At 45.3% G+C, this 24,768-nt stretch overlaps 1 protein-coding gene across 2 annotated transcripts; it reads left to right on the forward strand.

The window, feature by feature from the left end:
* The first annotated feature begins 98 nt into the window (after positions 1-98).
* Positions 99-24,528, forward strand: Cdk4 (Cyclin-dependent kinase 4). Of its 2 annotated transcripts, none has more exons than XM_065483263.1 (7): positions 99-250; positions 15,390-15,583; positions 19,056-19,224; positions 20,956-21,256; positions 21,312-21,472; positions 21,536-21,677; positions 23,048-24,528. In XM_065483263.1, the coding sequence occupies exons 2-7, from the start codon at positions 15,409-15,411 to the stop codon at positions 23,252-23,254; spliced, it is 1,155 nt and encodes a 384-aa protein (XP_065339335.1). In that variant the 5' UTR covers positions 99-250; positions 15,390-15,408; the 3' UTR covers positions 23,255-24,528. The 2 variants fall into 2 exon arrangements, with proteins under 2 accessions (XP_065339335.1, XP_065339334.1); XM_065483262.1 differs by lacking the exon at positions 99-250 and adding an exon at positions 12,353-12,470.
* Positions 24,529-24,768: the final 240 nt, after the last annotated feature.

Genomic DNA, 24,768 nt, shown 5'->3' on the forward strand with positions numbered 1-24,768 from the left:
TGGGGAGAGAAACAGCTGACGACATTGCCGGAATTTTAGGTAGCGAGTGTTTGAGTGCGATTTCTTCTCCTCTCCATCTCCTCCAACCTAGAGCAGAGATCTCGTCGGCTCGCGGTTGGTTCGTTCAGTCTTTGACTTGTTAGCACTCGAGCTGCACTAGAGTCGCTGCGGCAGCTGTGAGCCAGCTTCCGCCGACAGTGCCGAAACGCCGACCAAACAGCTGCCGACCAAGCCGGTGATGTCGAAAAATGTAAGTTTACCGAACACAGGGTTGATTTGCATCGGGCCGAATCGAAAAACGCCCCTGGTGCCGCGTGTCGGCAATTCGTCGGCCGAATTGCGGCTTGACACGTGCCGCCGAATGCCGAATCTCGAATGAAAGAAAAACACGTCACTCGCTGGTTCAATCTGCGATAAGACTGGGAATTAAAGAGCCGAGTGTGGGGCCGTGCTCGCGATGAAAGGGCATTTAAATTTCATCATGCCGACTGCGTGGCCGAGTCCAATTCGTCGGTCTTTCGGCCGAAACGTGCCTAAACATGCATTTCTTACACCCGGATCGGCGTAGGGCCGAAAATCCTGCGCGTGTCGTATGGCATATAGGGCTAACCCTCGGAACCGTCAGGAGGAAAATGCGGCCGCGTGTGTTTCGTCGCGGACACGTGTGTTTTCAGGGTTGACTCGGCATATTTTGGAAATTGTGCAATCCGCCCTGATTCGGGGCAACCCGGCTCGACACCGTCTGGTACGTAATTTCACGTGTCACGTGGCCATTTCGTGTCCCTTTTTAGTGCCCCACGTGGTCGGCTGACGTTGCCTCGACGTCCTGGGGGCCCCAGGGGACCGTCCAGGCCCAACGCCAGGGCCGGGGCCCCTCGAAAACGATTCGTTTGCACGGCCGAGATTCGCGACTGACGTCAGAGAAAATGAAAAATTTGCAACGCGAGATGCGAGTGCTGTCGCTAGGCACTAACTCTCGAGGGCTCAATGGGGTGGGAATTTCAGGGACAACCCGTCCAGCAGGCCACTCGAATTCAGGATGATGCCGAAATTATTATATTTTAATTCAAATCTAATCCAGTGATGCTGTTTAAATGTTATTATGTAACTAAATAAATTAAAAACGCAGAAATCCATGTAAAAATTTTAATTTAAAAAATTTCCCGAAATTTAATTTATTTGAGGGGATAATTGGTAAGTTGTACAAATTTAAAATAAAAACTAACTCTACTGCAAAACAGAATTCTCGTAAATTTTATTAAGCTGTTATTCCTGGGCTAATGTTGTAAAAAACAAATATTTTTATTTTGAAAATAATTTAAATTAATTAAATTAGAAGATGTATATTTGTGAAAAGTGACCTGGTACTGACAGTCAAATAAAATTCATTTCGCGAAACCCATAATAATTTTCCATCGTTATTTGTAATTCCCCTTTAAATTTTCCCTCAGAATCCGGTAGATAAATAAATTTCCCTAAACCCCTTAAGTTTATTTAATTTATAATAATAATAATAAATAAAACCGAGATGCAAATGCGTGCACGCCAGCGGGCCCCACGTGGTTTTTGCTTTTGGAATCAACAGGTGGCCAGCCAATCGGAGACTTGAACGTGCCGAGTCGTCATTTTTCTGTTTTCTTAATTTTTAATCCAAAAATCGAGCGACTCAAGTGTCCGGGGCAAAAAACAATCAGCTGGTCGCGTCGTTGCGAGGCGCACGGTGCAGCAGCCATTTTGTCATGTTCTTGCAGGAAGGTTGCAAATTATTTTGGCAAATTGCCCGCCGACCGATTGAGTCGCCGAAAAGTCAGCACCGAACCAGCGGAAACTCTTGGCAGCTGACGCGAAAGGCTCAAAACCGCGATTCCGAGCAAATTCCACATACTCCGCGTGCACTCTCCTAAATCGCCTTTTTATAAAACGTTTAAATAATTTTTTCAAATTTTCTAGTCCGGATAAAAAATGTGATTGCGTCTTCCGGTCTTTCAGTGATTTTCCTTATTGTGATTTCGTCTCTTCTGCGCTTCATTACGTCCGCGGATGTGATTTTCTCACAATCAGAGAGCTCATGAGCGTGCGGCAGTGGTCTGGCCTGAATTAATGGAATTCCGCCCTGATTTCGTCCGGCGGGCCTGCTCACCTTCGCAGCCATTCACTCACTCACTCAATCCGCGATATTTTTATCATTTTGCCACAACAGGCAGATTCTCTCCTCCTTTCTCACTCTCCAGCTTGCGCCAGGAATTTTTCCTCTCCTCGTGCGCTGACAGATAATTCGGATTATTCACCTTTCGCGTTTTACCCGGTTCGCAGCACTTGGGCAAGGTCACAGGGCCAGCCGGCACCTCTGCAAGCAGACACTTTATTTTTGGTAATGACATTCGAAACGGAGATGCGTATTCATGAATCAATTCATAGAAAGAATCTGCATATTTATTAAATTATTCTACTAACTCGTCATTTTTACCGAATAATTTTGAAATTTTTGGTAAAATATCTGATTAAACCAGTAAATTATATTATGAAGTCATGAAAACATGACATAAATGAAATTAAGGCTTATTTTCCACTCTATCAATAAATAAATATTGTTTAAAATTCGACCCACATTACCTTGTGATAGCACACGGGAGTTAAACTTTGCTTTAAGCAGTAATTACCTTGAAGAATGAGCACATTTCGAATTTTAAACGTTTGTTCAGAAATCCATGCTTGTTAGACGGTTTTTCAGACATTGTTTAAGCCCAATTGACACGTTTTTGGTGCTAAAATTGAGCATTTTTCTGAAAACCTTTACATTCTTTGTTAATTTCTTCAGGAAATTTATTTAAAATTCACGAACTGCGTATAGAAAAAAATCAAAATTTGATATTTTTACCAATGTAACTGAAAAATTGTATAAAAGGAAACGTAATTCGATTTTCCATCACTCTCTAGTTTAATTTGGACGCTTTTCTTTCATAAAAGGCTACTAAAAATCATGCATGAACTTTAATTTGTATTTTTCCCCTTTTTTCAATCCTGTAAACGATCAAGGTGGGACTTTTTGTCGTGTTAAGAAGATATAATGTGAATTATTTGAAAATTCACAGGAATTAAAGCATCAAATAGAAATGAAAACAGTTTAAATGAGTGTAAATTACTTTTCTACCCACAATGAGAACAGTTATCTTATATTCTGTCTAGTATGTTACTCGAAAAAAATGTCAGAAAATGTTAATGAGGCGCGTGAAAAAATATTGTTTGGCTAAAAAATTAAATCAAAAAGAATTTTCCGATTGTAAATGAAACGGTGAGAAAAATCTCCTAACATGAAGCAAAACATTTGCACATGCGTTTGGTAGTTTTAGACGATTTTAAGTATGGTTTTCAGCCCTACTCATCAATGATTTGTTAAAAACACATGCAATGATGGATAGAAATAAAAAAGAATGTGTACTTCCACCTAAAATTCAATAAACACCTTGATTTAACCCTTTAAACTATTTTACTGACTTAATATTTCCTTAAAAACTGATTGACGGCTGTGCGCGAAGATGTTCTAATTGAAAGGCGCAGGTAGCTTGACATTGTTTCTGCACGCTTGGTGGTTGATCGCGTGCGGAAAAGTAGCGTCTAATTGCTGACGATTTGCGCCAATTGTTGGTTTGTTTGTTGGCGTTGGTTTGTTCTCGCTGGCTGGTCAAGCACGTCGGCGCGTCCACGCGAGCCATTCAGGCTCAATTAGCCGGCTCGCGACTTAATTTGCAACAAATCAGCCGCAACACAGCCGCCTTTTGTCTATCTTATTCCTTTGACATTTTTCGTTTTTGGCACCCCTGCGCAGAGCCCCTCGAGAAAAAGGAAAGTGCCTTGTTCTGCAGGCTGATAAGCAAAAAGATCTTTCTTCCTGTGACTTGACACATGCCACCGATACGACTGTCTTGCAAGAAAAACTCTCTTGATTTCTGCAAGCAAAAAAGATTTGTGGTTTGAAGAGGATTTATACTGGAAAATGTTTCTTGCCAATGCATGAACTCATCCCTTAGGATTCTCTTGAAGCCAAAATTGACCTAAGTAGCAGTGTAAATTTTTTCAAATGTTGAGGACCGTCTTCTTACTTGAAATCCTTTTACATTTCCCAACAAAGAGTTTCCGTAAAAGGTTTCATAAACTGTTGGACAGATCTCGACGAGAGGTATCGAAATCTGCCAAGAAAATGTTGTCAAGCGCTGGAAATTTGGGAGAAAATTTGATTTTTTACTGCAGCAAGGTCTTTTTTGATTTAAACAAATTGTTTATCGATCTAACAATTCAACTGTCGTTCCATATCGATCCACTTAAAATTCGGGCTGTTATGACAGTCTTGATTAGTTTTAAAAAGTACATCTGAGCAGTAAAACGAATCATATCGCCAAATCAACTCTTGGCTTCTTGATTGAATGAAGGTGCTAAATATTGTTGGCTTTCTTTCGTGAGCCTTGGGATGTTTTGAATCTCAAGAAAAGATATAAAGCATTCACGCAGCAGCGGCGCATTTCCCAATCAAGGCTGCGCTTGACATCTCTCTGGTCATTTATATAAATATTCATTGGCTTCCATTCCGTCAACTGTATAACGGGAGAGAATCGAAAAACAGATCATTTATCACCTATCGCAGCTGTCGAAAAATCGCCTTTTTGAGGAAACAATGCTGGCCTTGTTTAGGCAAGTTGGAATTTAGCTTTAATTGGCATCATTCGAAAATCATTTGCGTGCCGCTCGATTTATTGCTCTTTTCCCGTCGAGCTGGCTCTGCCGGCTGGCGGACTTCTGCTTAAGTGGGCCCAAGCGAAACCTGAGACCCTGCTCTAAAGACCCACCTGGTTGCCCTGGCCCAACAGGACGGTCGCCAAATGCCGCCAATCCAAGAGGAAATGAAGTTGAAAAGATTCGGGTTGACCGAAATGGTGCGGCTTCTCATTTTATACATATCAAGTGTCCATTTTTCCTCGAAAGAGCTAGAAGTTGAATTAAATATCTTTTGTTTTTCTTTCAACAAGGCACATTGATTATAAAGTTTGCTTATTTAATTGAAATACTATCGAAATATGAGGAAAAAGCTAAATTTTCCTAAAATTGGCTCACAATAACTGTCTCCCTACTGTAAAATCACGATTTAATGCACAATTTAGGACATTTTTCATTACAATTCGCACACCATTGGATAGATTGCGACGAGAGGGATTGAACTCGAGCGGAAAAATCGAGATATTTGGCAAAATCTGCCCTCGGTCCTGATTTTAGCAATGAATTTCACAAAAAGGACACTTAAATAACTGCTTGCTATGATCAACAGTGCAAATTATTCTTAATTGTTAGCCTGTAAAGCTCTACTTATAGTTTTGGATATATTTTTTGCATTTTATCTGTTTAGTATGCCAGAGATTGATTAGAGAAACTTGAAATAAAGCATTAATCAGTATTTAACAGTCATGCTCCCCGCAGAATTAAGAAACAAATCACTAAGGAAAAGACACAAATTTTGCGCAGAAGTGCCAACGTGACTTGTCCGCAACAATCCGACAGTAGACGTGAAAACGAACTTGCGGCTGGCGGCATTTTTGAATGGCCAGCGTGAAATCGGCCGCGATCGCGAGTGCAATTTGCGCCGAGCTCGATCCATTCATTGCAAAAAGATGGAATGCGCGCAGTTTCTTGCTCGGCGCCGCCCCGCGCAGCAGCGGCCACCCGGCGGCGTCGTCGTGTCGGCGCCATCCACCAGCGAGCAGGCGAAATTTGCGATCGACGAGTGAATGGGCCGGCGATTCGCCGCGCCGGTAATTGGAGTCGCTTTTTGCGGTCCCGCTGATGCCGAGCGAGGATGCTGGCTCCGAGGCGTGGGAAGATGGACCAGCAGCTCGGCCGCAGACGCGCTCACTCCCTCGCTCACAATCTCGGGCCGGAAGTGGCCCCAGCGACCAGGTGGCGCCCATCCCCCAGTGAGCGAGCAAGCTTCCCCGCGGGCCCTAACAAATCAGAACAAATTTGGCTCTTAAATTGACACCAAATCGCAGTAGCAATTTATTTTTCTGCAGCCCTTTAAACTCACTCGCTCGGCGGGTCGGCGCTTTAAATTCGCCTTGTTTTGCGCGCTAATTGGGCGGCCGGCGCTGCCGCTTGTGTCATCAGCCCATTTTGCACGGCCATTCAAATGATCTCTCTAGCTCCGTTCCTCGTTCGCTCCTCTCTTTCTTTTGCTTGCCTGCTGCATTCCTTCCTCTCTCTCTCTCTCTTGTTGCTCGAAGAGAAGGAGAGGCAACCTGCCTACCTGCTCATGGGAAAGAATTCTCTCTCCGCTGCTCTCGCACCCCTCATCCGATTCCCAGAAAAACTCCCTCGATATTTGTTTTGTGCTCCTTACCTTGCCCAGCCGCGCCTTTCCCGAATTCTTATTCTCACGTAATCCCGATGGGGGCCCATCTCAAAAATGGTATTCGATTCAGCTGCTTTAAGAAATTCAACTGATGGTGCATTTTTACAGGTCCACTAACTTTTAATGTGCCTCTAAGGCATGCGAGCGGGCCGAAATTTCCATTTTCTGGTTCTTAATCTGCCGGTTCAAGCCCTAAAAATGTTTAGTGCGGACCCCCCGGAGCTGGGAAGCTCAGGGCCCGCATCCAAGGAGGCCCTGATCAAGCAAACCGAGGGTTATTCGATCAGGGCGATAACCCAGACCGCAAATTAACATTTTTCGTGGGGCCAGACCGAGTTGGTTGTTAGTAGGCACCAAGTTGGAAGCGTCTCGAATCGATTCCGTCGAGTAATCACTGGTCGCTTTCCCACACAACAAGTCTCGATGAATAAAAACCCGATCCTTTCTTTTGCTTTGTGAAAATTTGCCTTATTTCCTGTGAACCGTTTAAATAGGTGATTTACACACCATACAGATCGGGTCCTGAATGCTTCCACGAAGACCATTGTACCAAGTTTGATTTTTTGCGGTTCTGAATTCAAGCCCTGCGGAAGGTCGTAGCCGAAATCCGCGTTTTCCCTAAGAGCGAGTGAGTCAGGAGGCTGCGAATGAGGCACCCGTGCGCCCAGCCGCCCGCCCGTAGCTCTCAGTCAGGAAGGCTTTTTTGTGCGCATTCCTACCGCAAAGGTCAGGCACGCCGGCCGGCCGGCCCGCCGAGCACAAAAAGAGCCAGCGAGCGAGCGAGCTCTCTTCTCGCCGCGCGCTAACGGATTCGCGAATTGTCGCTGATGCCGAGCATTTTCCGCGCTGCCTCCCAGCTGTAGCTCGGATGCAAGTGATGCAGTGGAGTAATCCGAACCTGCGAATCGGTGGTGTGTTCTCCGTTTATGTTGGCGGCCGGAGAGAAAGAGAGGCGTCCGGAGGGTTTCGGTGAGTGGGCGGCCGGGCCGGGCCGGCCCCCTCCTCCTCCTCTCGGTCAGATGGTATCTGCACACACACACACACACACACAGGCCGGGCTAGCGAGCGAATTCTTTCTCACGGTATTCAAATGAATGGCCACACGCAAATGCCACCCGCAGCCGCCTCCGCCGGCCCCCTTACTGCCCCCCCCCCCCACCCTCGGCGAGCGTGTGCGGTCGGTCGCTCCAGTTTGCGACCTCGCTCAGGGTCGACCTGCAGCTTATTATTGGCCCCTCTTTGTTTTGCAGCAAAGTACCCCCCGGCAAACCTGATATCGTTTTCTTCTCTCTCGAGAGAGTGATAAACACGCAAACAAAGAGTGTGAGGTACCTCAGGGTAGGTGCATCTCAGGACGGAAACGAAATCATTCCGTTGTGTGTGTGTGTGCCATTCGTCTCGCAGCTCGTGCGTCAATCGCGCGTTGTTATTTAATGTCAGAACGATTTTCTGCCGCGAGTCAAATGTGTGTTGAATGGCCGCTTCGACGCATGCATCCATTCAATTAGCGGCAGCGGCGATAATTGGAGCCCTCATCAATTACACGCGCCGCGTTTCTCCTAGAAATATTTTCTTTCCGTTGCCTGCACGCGAGATTCCGGTGATTCATCCGGGCGACTAATTAATTGCGCCGGCCGATGCCTGACCATCGATGATGCTAATCTTCGAGCGCCGCTGACCCGCGGGCGCAATTAAACAAAACAAACTGCAGTCTGATTCGCAGAAATGGCTCATCCCCGCGAGGAAATGGGATTAAAAGAGCAATAAAAGTCGCACGGATGATGCGGTGCTGACGCTTGATCCGAGACATCCTGCGCCGACGGATTGAGAATTGCATGTTGGTTGGCCACCTGTCGCAGCACTTCCTCTTTCCTAATTCTCTTCCTCTGCGGCGCTGCATTTAATTAAGTCCAAGCACGATCGTTAGCACTTTTCACACTTTACACGCCATAGGAAACAAACATCATCCGCATCACTCAAGATGGATTGGCCCAGAGCAATTCAAATAATCACAAACAACTTTTTTGTGAAGAATGTGTGGATTTCTTTATCTACAACATTTGTCTCCCAGCCCATCCACCTTATCTAACAAGTCTAATGGACTCATTCGTTAAACTCCCATGCTAGGGATTTATTTGATTTTAATGAAACAAACGGCAATGAAATTGAGAATAAGCGCGGTTAGTAGAAAAGTTAAGATAAAATATGATCTCTCTTGAACCGGGCCCCTCAGCAAGACCGTTTGGCAAAGCAATTGGCTGCTGAACGCATTATAAAAAAATGAACAAGGGACAAATTCCACGGATTTCACCAACTAACATCCTTTTGTGGCTCATCCCTATTTCAAAAGCGTGTTTTCTACATTATACGTAATGACCAGGATTACATAATTATTACCTCATTTGAAGGTCACAACTGCGACCCACTCTAAACACGTCTTTAGTAATCTCAAGTTCTTGTTCCAGGTAAATTTAGTTTTTTATTTTAAAGATAACGCAACTTCAAAAATGTTATTGACCCGAGACTGAGAGCAGTTTATTACCGCAATTCATATTCAATAGCTGTTTTGTGAGGAAATAATTGACATTCCTCGGCTCGACGAACGCATATGGCATGGAGAGCATCAAATTATACTTTCAATTGTTCGCTGTCCAGGAAATCCTGATTTCAAGGTCTCGAAACGCCGAGCTTGATTTGATCCAATCGAGATCGATTCCGAGAAGCTGGCAACCCTCATCCTGCTGGTGAACAACCACAGAAGAACTAAGAAAAGCTACAAATCACGCGCGGACCGCCCCCTCGCGGAAGTGGGCGCTGGGAAACGCGGCGCAAGCTGGCAAGCGAGGGAAGATAAATTTACACATGACGTTGTTTGGGCGACGGAAACGCGTAGGCTCATTCATTCATTCAACTGCTCCGAGCAGGGAACGTCGCGCGAGCCGTTTGGCTAATGAAGCTGCACGGCGCGGCGGCGGCAGCGGCTGCGGCGGCGGCCACTCCTCGGCAGGTCGCGCGGGCCACACCTCGGGCCCACGCACCGATCCATTCACAAACGCCGGCCAAATATTGATTTCGCCCATCCTGCGAGCAGAATGTGCCGTTGGTGAATTCTCGCCGAGGGAAGGTCGTTCGTTCCAGCGCCAAATTTATGTTCCATTCACGCCGCGCACGATGGTGACCGCGCGCGAACGAGGCTCGTCGCAAGGTTGGTTTTGCATTCGCCGCGTGTGTGACTTGCAGTTTTCTAGGCTCCAAAATCAGATTCCATTCCTTTTGGGATAACACACGCGAAATGTGAGCACAATTGGGCTCCTTTTGGAATCCCCGGCCGTCTCTCTCGCGCGCGGCTTTTATCTGATTCTGACGGAATGCGGCTTTGGATAGCAAATAAGGAGATCAGCGGCTACGGCGGCGGCGGATTTGCGAGGTGCGCGCAAAAATGCGCGCCTCGGTCAGCGCACGAAAATCTCGAGTCACGACCGGAGCACATGCACAATTGTTTAATTAACACCAAACTTTAAGAGCCGGGCCGACGGGAAACACACGCGTTTTCGCCCGATTTATTTTGAAAAACAGACACCACACAAAAAATGGTAATTGCGCGCGGCGCGGCTCTGAGAGGCAACGGGTCGGCCGGGCTCCTTTGTTGTTGATTTCTATTTGGGCATTCCAACTAGGAGAGCAGGTGAATGAAGAAGATGCGGGTTTGTCTCGAGGCGAATTCCTGCCCGCCAGATTCGCTCTTTCTTTCTGCACGCCTCGCTCGCTCGCTCGCTCGTTCGCTGGCTGGCAGGCTCGTCGGCCGGCGCGTACCTTAGCAACAACCTCATAATATTCCTTCTGCAGCGAACACGGGCCGCCCGTCCGTCCGCCCTCCCGCGGCCCCCGACACCGACTGCTCGCAAATACGCGGATGTATTCCGTTCCCGCACTCATCGTCCTCTGCCAAAACGCAATTAATCTGCGTGCGTAAATTGCTGGCTCGTCAAGAAAGGGCTATCTCAATTCCGAGAGTGGATACTCGTGTTCTACGACCCTAAAAAAACTATGAGAAAGACGAGTATCGATTTTCCCACGCCCATCTGAATTGTATTTTAGTCTGGATCTGCATTTGGTCTCTTTTTACTGAAACAATTTCAACCCGCTAAGGTGAAACACGAGTGTGCGCGGATTGATTCTCTCCAGATTGCGGTGCGGCTCGCACTCTCCAATTTACATAATTGGTGTTTTGTGTATTTCTGTAGGCCGTATCTCGTGTCGTCTATTCCAAAAACTGCCATCAATTCTATATTATTACGGCTCAGACATATTTATTTGCATATATTGAACGTAATTTCTATAAATTAAACAAAAATTTGACATAAAATAAAAATCTTAGGTGTAAATTCGGATTTCGTGTGGCTTCTCACGCTCTAAGACAAATGTGAGTGTGGTCTTGTTTGATGTTTTCTTGTCGCTTCCGATATTACGTCCAGGCCAGCCTTCGATAATCAAAATTCCGAACTCGAAGGTCCCGACACAATATCTGATGTCCGCTCATCAACAATGCTCGGACGCACGCGGCCACACGGCGCGGAATATAAATTTTGACACGACCAATTTCCATCGTACGGGATGGTTGGCGTTTTAGTTTTAGATTCCTTCGCGTCCCGTTTTCTTATCTCGGGGAAGAGAGACATTACCGATTAGGTATCAGCAGCCGAATCCGATTGTTTCCGTGCTCTTCTCACTCAGCTGCGCACAATCCAGGTGGTCCCGCGAGTGCGTCAATTCCCGAAATCGAGTTCTCACATATAGGTTCGTGACTGCCGATGGAAATGAGCAGAGAGTGGACACGAAAGCAGGCGATCCGCCGGCGGATTCTGCAATCGCCTCGCCCCGAACTATCATGCGAGCGCAGGCAACTCTTTAAAACCCACCGACGTAATCAATCGTGGAAATTAACAGAGGAAATGGTTCTTTCGTAATTAATTTTATTAGATTGTTCGCGCCTTACGCCGCAGAAATTTAACTGACAGTTGATTTTCATCGCCCTAGTTTGGTATGACCTCCATGGAATTGTATTTATAAAAATATGATAGAGTCTAAAACGTATAAAGAAGTGCGGCTATGCAATTTACCCTGAAGCAAATTCCGTGCTGGTTGATATTCGTAATGATTTTTACCTTCTGATTTGCTCATGAGAATTTAATACGTTTCTATGGTTTGGTTTGGCCTGGTAAAAGGGAAAAGCGGATAAAGGCTAAACATTATATGCAAATAACATAACTTTAAATGCACATTGGATTTTTTGTCGAAGCACTGAAATAGAGCTCTTCAATGGTCGTTTCTGGTTTCAAGGAAAAATAATTGTTTTCCTCATCGGCAGTGTACATCTGAGCAGTAAAACGAATCATCTTCTCTTGGAAAAATATTGGAGGCTTGGGGAAAATAGTGGGTTTTATTGGGTTTTTTAGCCTGGTTAAACCCGATAAAACCCGGGTGGGTTTTATCCGGGTGGGGAAAATTCGGAACCCTGCTTTCTCTGTTGGACTTTCTTTCGTAAGCTTTGCGATATTTTGAATTTCAAGAAGATACCAAGCATTTCTTCTTAAATCATTATTGTTTTTGTCGAATATTTTTTTTAAAAAATAGCGCTCTTTAAAGGTAATTTCTAGGAAAAATTATTGAAATAACACTTTTAAATAAATCATAACTCTAAATTTGACTCGTGGGGAAGCAAGCTATTTGGTATTTCGACAGCTTCGCGCGTTGAAGTCTCCAGCAGCACACCCGCGTGCGTCACACCTTGATGGCACTGAAACCCATTCGGTCGATCACGTCATGTGTCAAGCTGTCTTAAGCTGTTATTTTTGGCTCAGGTTGGCTGCCCTGGGGGGAGAGGGTGCCGGGGGGCGGCAGGTGCGAGGGGCACGCGTTCGCCTAGCTTGCTCGGCAGCTGCTGCTGCTTCTCGGCTCGGCTCAGTCTTCAAGTGTCCGCTCTAACTAGTGCATGGGTGTGTGTCGCTAAACTGGCTCGTGTGCTTACTTTCCTTCCGAAGACATTAGGATCCACTCGTTTAATTGTTCAAATGAGGTATTATTCAGTACTTAAGGGGGTTAAGACGGAAAATAGCATTTTTTTAAACCTTCTGCTCAGCACATCACGTGGGCTTTGAGCTCATAATAACTCTTGGGTCATCTTTTCGCTTCTCCGCACCAAGGTTTTTTGTTTTAAATAACATATATTTGTCCCTAAAGCCGCTGGAAAGGTGCGAAAAGTAGTTAATGGCGAGTTCTCCAAGCCCGTTAGCTATTTTCTTCTGACATTGTACTCACTCCTGAAAATGATGTAATAATTAATTCGATTTACCCAATGTTGGGTAAATTTCGAAGGAATTTAATTTTTATAGCTCCCGAGGCTTTTTAATTTTATCATTGTCTTTTGTTACACGTGTTGTCGAAACGTCTGACATTTTCGAAGCAGAGAGCAACGGAAGTCGGGTTATTGTTGATGGTTAGTTTGGCCCGCGGCGTACACGCTGTTTGGGGGGTATGTATTGCTTCTGCTTCGCTTGCTGGCGTCGCTGCGACTTCCACTCGGCTTGCCTCCCCTAGTTGATTACCTGTTTTTAAAGAAAAGAAACTCTGAGCGCCGTTGCCGTCTCTTCTCGTTTTGAACCCTGGACGAAAAGACGCTTTCTTTCGAAATATTTCATTTCAACCCTCCTCTGCAAAAGTTTCACAATTTTTAGTTAACAAATAGATAGGAGCACGCACGGAAGGGGTAAGTTTGGAGAAGCTCCTTTTTAAATGCTGTTTCTTGTGCTGGAAGGGGAGTTTAAATGGCCCTTGAAGCAACAGTTGGTCTGTGTTTCGACAGCAGCTACGCAGCTGCTCGCATTCCGTCAGGGGTTATGAGCACAAAAGCGCGTGTTCCCCTTTGGTGTTCCCTCCCTCTCAAAACGAATTTCTATACACACACACACACACTCTGCTCTTTTAATCAACGATTCGAAAACGAAAATTTGTTTGCATTCTCGTCGGATTTCTTCCCGAGATAAAACTATGGTTAATAGGATTCATTTTTTTGTTTCACGACACCGCGTGTCTTGTTATCTGAGAATGTTAATTTGCTGACAAAATCTGGAAAACGAAATGCGCGGCACAAGGAATTCTGTGTGAGGCCGAGTCGTAAATTTGTGAAAAGCAACGTGAGAACTATCGATCTGTGTTTACCACGGAAATGAATGGCCGGCGGCCGCGGCGCTAATAAAACGAGTGATCAGTGGAAAGGCATTCGTCGCCGCTCGCTCGCGAGCGCTCAAGAGCAGGTGCACACCGAAAATTGTGTGTTTATTTGCCCAAAAAAGCTGCGGAATTCCGAGAAAGGCCGACGACTCTCTCGCAATGCCGTATTTATTGGATGCATTTGTCAACCTGAACGCGCGCGCGCACGCTCGCGAGAGAAAGACGAGATAACCAAATATTTGGCAGGCGGCCCCCTGTCGGGCCTCCGGGGCCCCCTCGCACCTGGCAGGTGATGCCCTTTCCGTCCGAGCACCTGCCACCTGCCGCCGAATTCCCGGTGTGTGCACCAATTCCGCACACGAATCGCTCAGCGGACGCCGAACCCTTCCAATTTTCGCACACGCCGCGCGTCCACACATATCAAATGAGCCGTGGCCGCCGCCGCCGCTGCTTTTTGCAGTCACTTTCATTCATTCCCGCAACGCAAAAACCGGTCTAATCTCGCAACTCGCAGCCTGCCACTTCCGTTTTTTGAATTCAGTCCTGCTAATCGCGTTTTTAGCGATAAATTCGTTCTCTCCGAGCCTTGCTGCGTTGGAAGCGGTACCGCTAAAATTAAAGACTCTTTCTGTCTTTGATGTGATTTCTGGCAAGCAGAAATGATTTCAAAAGATCTTTAAAACCGTACGAAGGGAATGACTTGAGGAAGGCATTCCTGATGCTGATTAAATTATTTTCTCATGAATAGGGCGCCAGTTGGTGCCGAAATGTGGCAAGAAAAATATACTCTCAAATTCCAAACAAAGAGGACAAGTCCGCTAATGTCCACAGAACGTGTAAACAAGTTTTCAATAATTCGCCAGTTGTTCGAATATACCAATAGATGGCGCCTGTGGTTTCTTTCGATTTTAATAAACTTGCGCTGCGATTTCAGACTCAATCCTGCTGCTGTGCATTCTGCTTCTAGAATTATTTCTCTAGACGTCCTGAAAACCAAAATCAGACCAGCCATTCGCCGTAGAATCGTCGGAAAAGATTTTTTTATTTAAAAATTGTGGTTTTCACGATTCTACGGCGATTGGTTTAACCGATTTAGGTTTTCAGTACGTCAATAGAAAGCATATTAAGTGAAGAATGCAAAGTAGCAGGATTGAGTCTGAAATCCCAGCGGAAATGGCTTAAAATTAAATTTATTACGAAAGTATACGCTGGCGCCATCTTTTGGCGGCTTTGAACACTAAGGGCTCACGAAACTGGGGGAATTCATAAACATACAGGTGAATCAGGCACACATTTTCCGGTAACTCTTGATCTGGATATTACTTTAAGTACTGGTGGAGAAATTCCGAGTTTGAAGCCTAGGAAAAGGGGGCGTTCCCAATTTTTTTGGTTATCTCCCAAAACCCCCGCAAATGAATAATGTAGTGTAACTTTCACGAGTCGAGATAACATCTTAAAATGATCGTGAACAACTTTTCAATTTACATAAATATCGCAGTTTAAAGGTCAAGATCACCTTTCATTCGCGACCTTTTTCAGGGTAATATTGCCCCTCCATTTTTTTTAAATCGTTCCGAATCATCGAGTTTGGTGTCATTTCAAAGGGTTTCGACCCTAAGGTGTCAGAAATTCCAACAGGGTTTTTATTTTAGTAAGAATGGACCTTTGGGAAGATTGATAAATAAATTACAAAATGGTCTTTGTCATTAAAATGTGCATATCCAAAATATTCTTTTGATATAATTATTCATATCGAATTTTGCAGAGATGGTGAGCTGCTGAGGATGCCTGGCGGCACGCACAGCTCGCCCGCAGGGGCAGGCCCCTCGTCGGCTACGGCGGTGGCGGCGGCAGGGTCCGGTGGCGCCGAACTCGGCGCCTCTTTTGGCTCCGGGGTGGGCGGCATCATGGCTCGCGAGTCGTCCTACCACTACGAGGAGATCCACCAGATCGGCACAGGTAAGAGCAAAAAATTGTCGGTTTTTTCTTTCTGGAAATCGAGGAGCGGCCCGTGCTTATGGGCTGCTCTCCCCTCGGTTATTTTTTTATCTTATCACGCGTGCAGAAATGCGTCTTGTTTGTTGCTCGCTCCAGCCGACCAGACACGGTCTCGATAAGTGTTCTTTTGCCCTCTCACATCATTGAAAGGGTTCATTGTGCGCCCGCAGCTATTTTGTTTTTTTCCTTCACTCTTCCGGCAGCTCTGAATACTTTTTGGCACTTAAGAGCTGTAGATTGAGCTGTAAACTGGTGATAAAAAAAGAGTTATTCGTGGTCGAGTCTGGCTTGATTTGATTAACACGCCAGAAACTTTTTTCCTCCTGTAAAATTTCTCGCGTTTTTCCTTTTTGAAAAATTTCGAAATTTAATTGAACTTATCTATCATTCCGGCCATGTGCAACAATTTTAGCACTCGACTGATGCTTTATCAGCTGCTTTGCACGCCGCTCCCTGGCCCTAAACTCGCAGCTCGTACAATTAATTAGTCGGACCCAGTCTAATACAAATTATTTCAACTTTTCTTTAGATAATCCCAATTCACCAGTTTGGTATAGTGTTCGAATTTGCCAATAGATGGTGCCAGGGGTTTATTTCGATTTTAATTAACTTTCGCTGCGATTTAAGACTCAATCCTGCTGCTGTGCACTCTGCTTCTAGAATTATTTCATTAGGCGTGCTGAAAACAAAAATCAGTCCAGCCATTCGCCGTAGAATCGTTGAAAAATAATTTTTTATTTTAAAAATTGGAGGATTTCACGATTCTACGGCGGTTGGATTAACCGATTTTGATTTCCAGCTTGTGAAAAGCAAACATATGAAATGAAGAGTGCACATTGGCAGGATTGAGTCTGAAGTCGCAGTGCAAGTGCCTTAAAATTAAATTTATTACGAAAGTATACGGTGGTGCCATCTATTAGCGGCTCCGAACACTAAAGGCTTCCCCAACTGGTGAATTACCTTTTTCATTTTCAACAAATTCATTATATTTAGCTGTGTTGGCGTGCGATGGAGTTTTGAGTTTCAATAGTGCGTGTGTGAGAAAGCAAAACTTGAGAATCAGTGGGTCGTTGGACAAGAAGTGCACTTTTTGTCGCCGCCGCGTCATTTCCTCGCATGTGTTCTCTTTCGTCTGGCCAGGGCAAAAGGCAAAAGTTGAGCCGGCTGTCATCTGCAAGGCAGATACAGCTCACAATTTCACCTCCACGCATGTTTGTCTTCGCCGGATGCGAGAGATTCGCATTGCACGAGAAAGGTTTCGGTTTTCTGACTCTGCGAAAGAGTTAAAAAGGAAAATGATAATTAAATTAAAATTAACGGATGGCAAAAGAGAAATTAAAACTCATTTATTTTAATTGCGCCTGGTTTTAAATTAGAACGGTTTCTCATTAAAATCAGGAAAAAATAAACTTTTCACAATTTAAAACAACTGTAACGTTGTTTTAAATAAGGTTCCCATTAAGCCATCAACCTTTTCATCGTATATAATGCGACGGAAAGAGAGAGAGAGAAAAAGGATGAGTTGCGACTCAAGACTCGAGTTGGCTGAATTGCCGAGTGGTGGGGCCTCTCATTTTTTTATAATTAAGAATTTCCATTGAAAATGAAGAATCAGTCGGATTTAAAAGTTATAAAGTTTGTCGGCTGGGCTGTTGAAGAGGCGCGCATGTATCGAACAACTCCATCAACCTTGCCAAAATCCTGCGGATTGCTGGAGGAGATGGATTCGCAGCGGTGCTCCTCGGCTGGTAATGGTATGCCGGAGAGATGCGCGAGATTCCTGAGACATTTGGCAAGCGCAGGGGCCACGGCATTCATTCATAAGAAGCGCGGCGCAGGCGGCGTTGCCAGCAACCGGGCCGACCTGCTGATCGGCCGACCGGCCGGCCGGCATCTGCTCGCTCGCGGGGGCCCCACCGGGGGCCGCACTTCTCCGCCCTCCGACCCGGCCTTTTCCGCGACGTGCCAGTGACTCACGCTCGAGAAATTTGTCTAAAAGCTGAGACATTTCGCAGCATCTCGGCATCCAAATTCCAGCAGTCCCCGAAATGACTGAAAGTTAAATTTTTTCAAACTTTGATACACGTGGGTCCTCACAAGGTAGACGTAATATATCAGAATTCGTGAATCCAAATCAAATCCGATCGAGTATTAATGCCCGTTAATTTTAGGTTGTCATGTGCTTTATCCGCATTTTTGCACGTTTTGCTGAATTTGCAGTGTGTGTTTCGAACAAGCGCGAGCGATCGCGGCGTGGAACGGCCGCACACACAGCCTCTCTCTCTCTCTCTCTCTCTCTCTCTCTCTCTCTCTCTCTCTCTCTCTCTCTCTCTCTCTCTCTCTCTCATCAGCATTTCGAGAGCAGTTTTGTTGTACTCTCAAGAGGAGCCGGAGCGGCGTTGAGAAAATATTTGCATGCTTGGTCGTGGAGCTCGCGGGGGACCACCTGCCCGCCGCGCATTTGGCCCATTCCTGGAAGCGGCGGCGCTTTTTGATTGAAAAGAGCAACTTTTGTTTGACGTCTCTGCTTCGCCTCTTAATTTGCCCACGGAGAATTGCAGCCAAAAAAGCTGATGGCTGCGTGCTGCGAACCGTTCCTTCTTTTTTATTATTTTCCCGTCGTTTTCTCAAATCAAAGCACGCGTCGGCGGCTTTGACATTTGAAAGGCAAAATCGTTTGGCAGACTCACTCTTGTGAATTATGCTCTAGGTTCTATAGAAAACTCACGAGCTAAAAATAGCATACAAATGATTTTTTCTTTTATTTTCAAGTCAAGATCGTGATTTTTGTATACCTTTTTCACATAGAGTTATAAAACAGCGTTTTCCTGGCAGATTTATTAAGAAAACAAGAGATGAGTCGTTCTATATACCAATTTTAAACAGTTTCTGATGTAAAAGCCCGGAAAATCATTGTTACCAATGCAGGAACTAGTCACAAAAATTGCTGTAAAATTATCAAAAAAGTGGCTGCAAAGCTAGCATGCTTTTCAAAAAGTGAGGAATGTCTCCTTACTTGAAATCTAATTTTATGTCACAACAAGGAGTTTCCCTACAAGGTTTTATGCGCTTTTGGACAGATCTCAACGAAAGGAATGGAAATCTGCCAAGATTATGTGGTCAAGCGCTGCAAAAATTTGGAGAAAATTTAAAAAATAATATTTTCTAAATAGCAAGATCCATTTTTGATTAAAACCAATAATTTTAATTATTTTTAATTGTTTTCCTGCATTAATTCACTTTGAAACATGCAGAGAAATCAATTACTCTTGTCAAAAAACTGCATACGTTCTCCTAGCTTAGAATTATAAAAATTAAAATGTAAGCATTAAATTAAAGATATAATTTGAGAAACCCTTTTTTGAAGTATGTCAACTGATCGCATTTAGGAAATAATCAAAATTAAAAGTATTCTTCCATTGATTGCCCCCAGGAGCGTACGGCACAGTGTGGAAAGCGCGAGACCTGCACAACCCTGGCAAGTTTGTGGCTTTAAAAAAGGTGCGAGTGCCTCTGACCGAAGATGGCGTCCCCATGTCCACACTGAGAGAGATCGGGCTGCTGAGACAGATTGACCATCATCGCCATCCCAACATCGTCAGGTGAGATTTCGAGTCCTGTTCCTGTAGGAGTTGGTAGGTGTCAATTTTAGCCGAGCAGTGCGAGTGACAGGTCGCCTGGGTGCCGGCCGAGAGCGCTCCTGAGGTTGAAATCACGCGTCGCTCGGCGCCGAGCGCGCGCTATGGTAAACACGCAGACGATTAAGTGCTGTTTATGGTCTGCGGCCGCCCCCGCGAATGACCCTCGACTTCCGGTGCGCCAGGCTGATGTCACCAGGCTCACTTTCTCACGTCTTTTCGGCGCCGAGCAGGCAGGAAAAAACAGATGGAGAGAACAGAAAAAAGCGACGCGCACAGCAGAGCGAACAAAAGGGCGACCGCGACCTGGCCCATTCTTTTCCTTTTCGAGGCGCCTGCTTTTTTCTGGCTCGCGCCGTTGCCGAAAAAGGCGCGACCCGTCTGAGCCTTTCGTGATTTTGGCGGTGGGAAAACGGCTCGTTTCGCGGCTGCAACCAGCGCGAGTGCACTTTTTGGTCTTGACACAAGGATTTCTGCTTTCGGACGTGCCGCGAATGCCGGCTGTCTTTTTGCACCTGCCGCTAACGTAAATGCAGCCTGCACTCGGCTCGCTCGCTGTATTTTGCCGTTTGGCGCGAGGAAAACCAGTCGCCATTCAGCTGCAGCCTTGACTTCTTTTTTGCCCACCGAGAAATGCACAATTTTCGGTCATAAAATCGCCGCCGCGCGCGCACGCTGACCACAATTACAATTGCCGTCTGCCTAATTGCACGCAGCTTGGCCAATCGCGCCATTGTGCAGATGCTAATCAAGCCAATTTTGTACAAAATTGTAATTTACAGGCCAACAATTAAGAACATTTTGCATTGTTAACTATACCAATTGGTCCATCGATTTTATTGTTTGCGAAATTAACGAAATGAGGAGCAAGGAACAGCTAAATATATAAGATTTTGCCAAATAAAATGAATTTTTCGCTTGATTTCGATCCCTCTTGTCGCGATCTATCCATCGTCGTGCGAATTTTGAGGACAAATTCCCTAAATCGAGGTTTACAGCAGGGAGACAATAGCATTGAAACTTTTCAGCCTATTTTCTCACAAATTTAAACGGCAACCTGAGAAATATCCTAATTTTCCAAGTAGAGGTAAAAAGGATTTTTCACACATTTTTTTGTAAAGCTTTAGTAACAATTCAAGCTGTAAATTTACTGTGGTTTTTATTGGCGAGACAACACATTTCAATTAGTAGACGCATCGTATTTGTCTTCTCGCTCTGTGTACTGCCATTGCATTTAACATTTAACTGGTGCAGTACTTCTTCTTTTAAGGCGTCTTCAAAGGGAGCTCATTTGTAGCTCTAAAACCAAGTCGGATCTCGCAGACCGCCCAATTTATTCATTATTCCGTTTGAGTGAGAGAGAGAGAAAAGAGGCGCTCGCCTGGAGCTGGCCCAAACAAGAGAGTTTGTTTGCGTGTTTCTGTTGCTGTGCGACAGCACTGAGTTAGCGAAAGAGAGAGAGAGAGAGACTGTGAGATGGAGAGACAATGGCCCGAGGAATTCGCGATTGCCGGCCGGCGCTTTGAGCTTCGCCGCCGCCCTTTGTGCCGGTGCCGCTGGACCGGCACGGACCCCCGCGAACCAAATTTTCGAAGACGTCGTCGCTCGCTGGCCGCCGCGCAGTTCAAAATTCGCTAATAATATGAATGACACGCGCATGCGCAATGCCTGGCTAACCTTTGACCTGATCCGCAGTCTGCTGGACATTTGCCACGGCCCGCGGCAGGAGAAGGAGCACCAGCTGACTCTGTTTCTGGTGTTCGAGCACGTGGACCAGGACCTGTCGGCCTACCTGGAGAAGCAGACCCTGACGCCGGTGCAGGTGCGCGACATCATGTTCCAAGTGCTGTGCGGCGTCGACTTCCTGCACAGCCACCGCATCGTGCACCGCGACCTCAAGCCCCAGAACATCCTGGTCACCAGAGAGGGACACATCAAACTGGCCGACTTCGGCCTCGCCAAAACCTACGACTTCGACATGTGCCTCACGTCAGTGGTGCGTCTCTCATTTTATTTTTCGCGCGAAACAGGTTGTTGAGAGTGTGTTTCAGGTGGTGACCCTGTGGTACCGCGCCCCTGAGGTGTTGCTAGCCCTGCCCTACGCCACCCCCGTCGACATCTGGGCGTGCGGATGCATCATGGCCGAGCTCTTCAGGCGCTCGCCCCTCTTTTCAGGCAGCTCTGAAGCCAACCAGCTTGAAAGAATTTTCCAGTCAGTGTCTATTTGTACCGAAATTGGAATTTGAAATTCTAAAACTTTGTTTGCGTGTTGCAGTGTGATCGGCACGCCGAGGGAGGAGGAATGGCCCCAATGCGTGAGCATCGCGCACAGTTCGTTCCGCGACAAGCCGGGCATCGACTTGGCCAACCTCGTGCCGCACATATGCAATGACGCCGACGCCAAGCACCTGCTCCAGGTGAGAGCCTCTGCATGTGTTCATTTCTGCCCCAAACGTCTACTTATGCATTTCAATGCTAATCTCCGCTGCATTTTGCAATGCTAATCAGCTGATTTAATTGCGGCGGCCAGATGTACAGAATTGGCACGGACAGGGTCAACGTTTGAAAAATTAAAAATGTGCTTTAAAGTGGTCTCATAACGTATATGTGAAGATTGTTGTTTTCAAAGAATTGAAATTCAAAACTCGATTTTTACTTTTTCGTGTTGCAAATATTTGCAACTCTAAATCTCGGGTTCTAACCATCAGAATTGCTAAAACTGCTCACCGTTGAACTCGTCTCAACCTCTCCTGACCAGCTGAAGGGTTTAAGTGGTTCTTCTCCCGCCCTTTCCCACCCCCTGCTTTAATCTTAATATTTAAAATGTACTACTGAAAACATGCTTCCTCAGGGCTTAAATTTTTCTTAATTATTTAAAACTCACCCTAAATTACCACCCCATACCTTAATTCAAAATTTAAATATTATTTATTTAGATTTAATTTTAAAGATTAAAAACATTCGGATTTATAAAAGTTTTTACATTTTTCAATGCGTATTTGTAACTTAGTAATTAGGGGTCGCGGGTAAGCACCCCCTAAACACTTCAGCTGGTCAAGTGTGGTTGAGATGAGTCTAACGGTGGGTAGTTTTGGCAAATCTGATAGTTAGAACCCGAGAATTGGAGTTGACAATATTTGCAAAAATACAACTTTCGACTAACATTAACATCGCTAAATCTTGGGTTCTAATAGTCAGAATTGCACAAACTGAGCACCATTTCACCCTTCTCAACGTCCCCTAGATATCCAGTGGAATTTATGGTAGATTTTTTAAATTTAAAAGGGTTTTAGTCAGTGAATAAGTTTCCTGAAAATGCAAAGCGACGTGATTTTTATCGATACTTATATGGACAGGGTGGAAGGGGGATGAGGGTTGATCATCCTCAAAACCCTTAGGCTATCTAGGGGAGGTCAAGGCGAGTTGAATGGTGTCTAGTTCTTGCAATTCTGATCGTTAGAACTTGAGATTTGGAGTCTACAAAATTTGAAAAACACGAAAATTTCGTTGTTTATTTTTTCAATTTTTAAAGCGATATTTACCAAAACGAAAAAGGACACTACTCACTTCTCTGAATTTTTCACACTATCTCAAACATGTCATGAGGCCAATTTTAGGCTCATTTCCTATTTAGACTGATTTTTAGATTTAATTTAGCATCATTTTTTGCCCTCCAACCCATGAGATTTCGTAAGAGATAAAACTAAAAAGAATCCCAATTCTGGTAGCAACTTAAAAATATTATTTTTTTTCATGCCTATTGATTAAAACCACTTTGTTGTCGCAGCAAATGCTGGTGTTCAATCCGCAGCGGAGGGTGTGCGCGGCAGACGCGCTGGAGCACCCGTATTTCGCGTCGCATTGCCTCAAACCGCCCGAGATGCAGTCGGCCGCTGGCGTGGCCGGTGGGCCGCTGTCGCCCGGCTCAGCTGCCCTTTTCATGCCCTCCTTGGACGACGCGGCCAACGCCACCACCTCTGAGCCCGACCTCTGACCTGCCTCAGGTCCTCGAGACTGCCCGGGAGCCCCTCTGAGCGGAGCAGGGGCCCCACCAATAGATTAATGTACATATCCCTGCCAAAATTGTGCTAGACAAAAGAGAGAAAGAGAAAGAACAAAAGAATAGTAAAAAAAAACAAATTAAATCTGTCAGTTAGTGGTTAAAGTTTTCTTTTTGTAGACTAGTACTAAGCATGGAATTTTGGCACCAGGGTGGTTGCAGCTGATATAAGTTTTCCGCGCCCCCGACAGCCCGGCACTCGCTGTTACACAATGTTGCTTTAGACCAGCGTGTTCAAGCAGCCATTCTGCTTTTATTCTTATTGATACCGTGGAATGGCTGGATGAGGAAGTTATTGAGAGGGACTGTCCGGATGGCGGGCAGTTGCGACTGAAATATAAGGAACCTGAAATAAAGTCGATCACTTTGAATTAAGCGAGTAAACGAAGTTGATCAGAGTTCCGCCAGGTCTTTTAGAATGCAGCGAGTGCAGAAGTTGGGCCGGAAATTTGACTGCAAGCGTAGCCTTTATTGTATAAATTTATTTTCCTTCCTTTCCGCTGTTATAACTTTGGAGACGACTGCCCTGGCGCGCCGACTACTCTTTTCTCTCGTTTTGTAATTGACGTGATCTAGTCCACCCTGACGAAATGCGTTTGGAAATGGTTGAGCCATCCATCCAATGTCGACCAGCAGCGATTTCCGAGCGCGCCACTCGGGGCCACCAATCACTTACACACTAAACTTCAGAACTTGGGCGCTGGTTATTTTGTGTACATAAAAAAGTAAGACCGCGTGATTGTTGATTTTATTTTTTTCCTCAAGCACTCGTCTTTACGAGAAGAGTGATTTTTACCGCGCGTTTTGTAATGGGTTAGCAAATGTGTTCAAAAAGCAGCCGAACTTTCACAATATTCACTTACGGACAGACAGCCACTGCCATACCTCCACACCTCCTTTTTGTGATACAGCAATCGCCGCCAACCAGTGTTAATCAATTGATCCAACCGAAGTAAGCCTCGCAGTCCCATCCGTTTTGCTCAAATTCTTGAAGTACGCACAACAAAACGATAGTTCAAAAGTTGTTTCAACAAATCAACGCCAGGGACGAGCCAGGGGCTTGCTCTAAAACGGACTCCTTTTCCAAATGTTCAACCACACAGTGAGATGCCTAGCAGGACCGATGATTATTTTTGTAACTCCCATCAAAGCTGTGTAAATACTTCCACAATTTTTAATATTAAAATGACAATCATTTAAAAAGTAAATCACCAGCCGTTTTATTTTCACTCTCAGCACCCTGATGATCCTAAAAGGAATTTAGTTTCTTGTAAGTGTGGGGTACCTGTTGACCCCCAAGGATAGAAGTTGTGAATAGCTTTGTAGATTATTATGTTGAAATTAGCCCCTTTTGAGTTACTTTTCGTTTAAACCAAAATCGATTAGTCCTCTTAAGGAAAAATTGATTCTCAATTATTATAATTACAATAATTTATACCAAAGTGACG

This window comes from Cloeon dipterum, chromosome 3 (assembly GCF_949628265.1).
Source record: "Cloeon dipterum chromosome 3, ieCloDipt1.1, whole genome shotgun sequence".
Taxonomy (NCBI): domain Eukaryota; kingdom Metazoa; phylum Arthropoda; class Insecta; order Ephemeroptera; family Baetidae; genus Cloeon; species Cloeon dipterum.